At 46.9% G+C, this 1,598-nt stretch overlaps 1 protein-coding gene across 1 annotated transcript; it reads right to left on the reverse strand.

Moving 5' to 3' along the window:
* Positions 1–293: 293 nt before the first annotated feature.
* Positions 294–1,301, reverse strand: LOC127918013 (tetratricopeptide repeat protein 17-like; the record flags this gene model as incomplete). Its single annotated transcript, XM_052501224.1, has 3 exons — positions 1,116–1,301; positions 831–940; positions 294–573 (listed from the first exon to the last, which is right to left on the reverse strand). Coding segments are annotated over exons 1-3 (576 nt in total), but the record flags the coding sequence as incomplete, so codon positions are not given.
* Between the last annotated feature and the right edge of the window lie 297 nt (positions 1,302–1,598).

Here is a 1,598-nt window from a genome sequence, read left to right on the forward strand (position 1 = left end):
ACTCTACGTCAACATCCCTCCAGAAATGTTAAAACATAGTGGAAACAAATGTTGCAGAACCTCGTGTTCTATTTAAAGTCTCCATTTGGTTTAAATCACCTAATGCCTACTTTCTTTATCGTCATTAGACATCCCTAAAAACTGACTTTGGTGTTCCTCAAGGGTCAGTGCTTGGACCCCTGCTGTTCTCTTGATAGATGCTAGTACCGTTTCACTACACATGATGTAGAATGGTGCCTCAATGGGAATGATAGAGCTGCAACTGTTGATGAAACCAGATGATGACGTCGTACAGCGAGCTTTCTGTGGTTTTGTCTGTCTTGTGTGTATTCCATCAGGAACCAACTTGGAAACAAGTGGAATCTCTTTAACGTGTTATCTCTTGGGTTGTATTCAGTGCATCTACTAGTGGTGCTGTAACTCACTGCGTAGATGTTGCCCAGGGTGTAGTGGCTGGTGAGAAGGTCAGAGGTCAAATCCAGGGCAGTGTGAGCCACGATGGCAGCGTCAGCCGAGAAGTGGGCCCGATGCAGGATGTTGGCCATGTTCACCAGGGCCAGGTCCTTGTGCTGCCTGGATACACAACAGACAACGAGAATGGGACTTAAAACTCTTATATGATCCACTGTTTGAATGTTGAATAACCATAGCTGGGACATGTTCATTGGCCACCCAACGGGAAGACAACATTATGGAATACTAGGACTAGTCCAATAAGAAAGGCTCATTTAGTTTTCCATTGCAAAGTGCTTTACATCATGTGTCCTAATGAACATGACCCTGATGCCTGACAAGCTGAAGCCAGGGGCTGAGTTTTCCTTTGTTCGTACCTGGGTGAGAAGTGCAGGGCCCGGATCACACAGTCCACCGCCCGACTGGGCTCATTCTTTATCCTCCAGTAGAACGACGCCAGGTTATACAGCACCCAGGATGAGGAGTTCTGGACAACACAACAAACAAGGTCATCAGAAGTGAACTATATGAAAGTCAAACCAGAACACTATTAAAACAGTGACTGTCCATTTATAACATTGAACAAATCAGTGCATAAAAGTTCAAAGTAATCCCATGCGGCCGTATGTGAGGGTGAAGAGTGGCGATAGAGCGCAACGTACCCTCAGCAGGCCCTGCTGGATGCGATGGCCCACCTCGTCCATGCTGCGGCCCAGTTTGTGGGACAGGGAGCCAAAATGGGGTCCTCTTTTAGAGAGCAGAGGAGATGTGAGGTTCACCTGTTCCTGCACGCCCTGGAAAACATAGACATATATGGCACAGATCCAGACAAGTATGTGCAATCGCATTAACAAGCGGGTTTGCTTTCCCCTTCAACTCACCCGGAGATGCTGGAAACCGTGGATACTATATGGGAGCTCAAATACTCTGGCACAGTCAGGCTTCTCCAGATCCGGGGTAGAGGGGACCTAAAATCTACGTAATCCTCAGGGCTGAAAGAAACATCCATAGTCAAGGTCCAGGGAGCATTAGTGTAGTGTCCAGCAGAAGAGGGGGAACAAGAGCAGAAAAGGTAACCAGTGGTTGACTTGTATCATGGAGCTGTTTAAAATTCCTGTTGATGTAGGACATGTTGATCTAGATGT

This window comes from Oncorhynchus keta, unplaced genomic scaffold, assembly GCF_023373465.1.
Source record: "Oncorhynchus keta strain PuntledgeMale-10-30-2019 unplaced genomic scaffold, Oket_V2 Un_contig_12739_pilon_pilon, whole genome shotgun sequence".
NCBI lineage: Eukaryota > Metazoa > Chordata > Actinopteri > Salmoniformes > Salmonidae > Oncorhynchus > Oncorhynchus keta.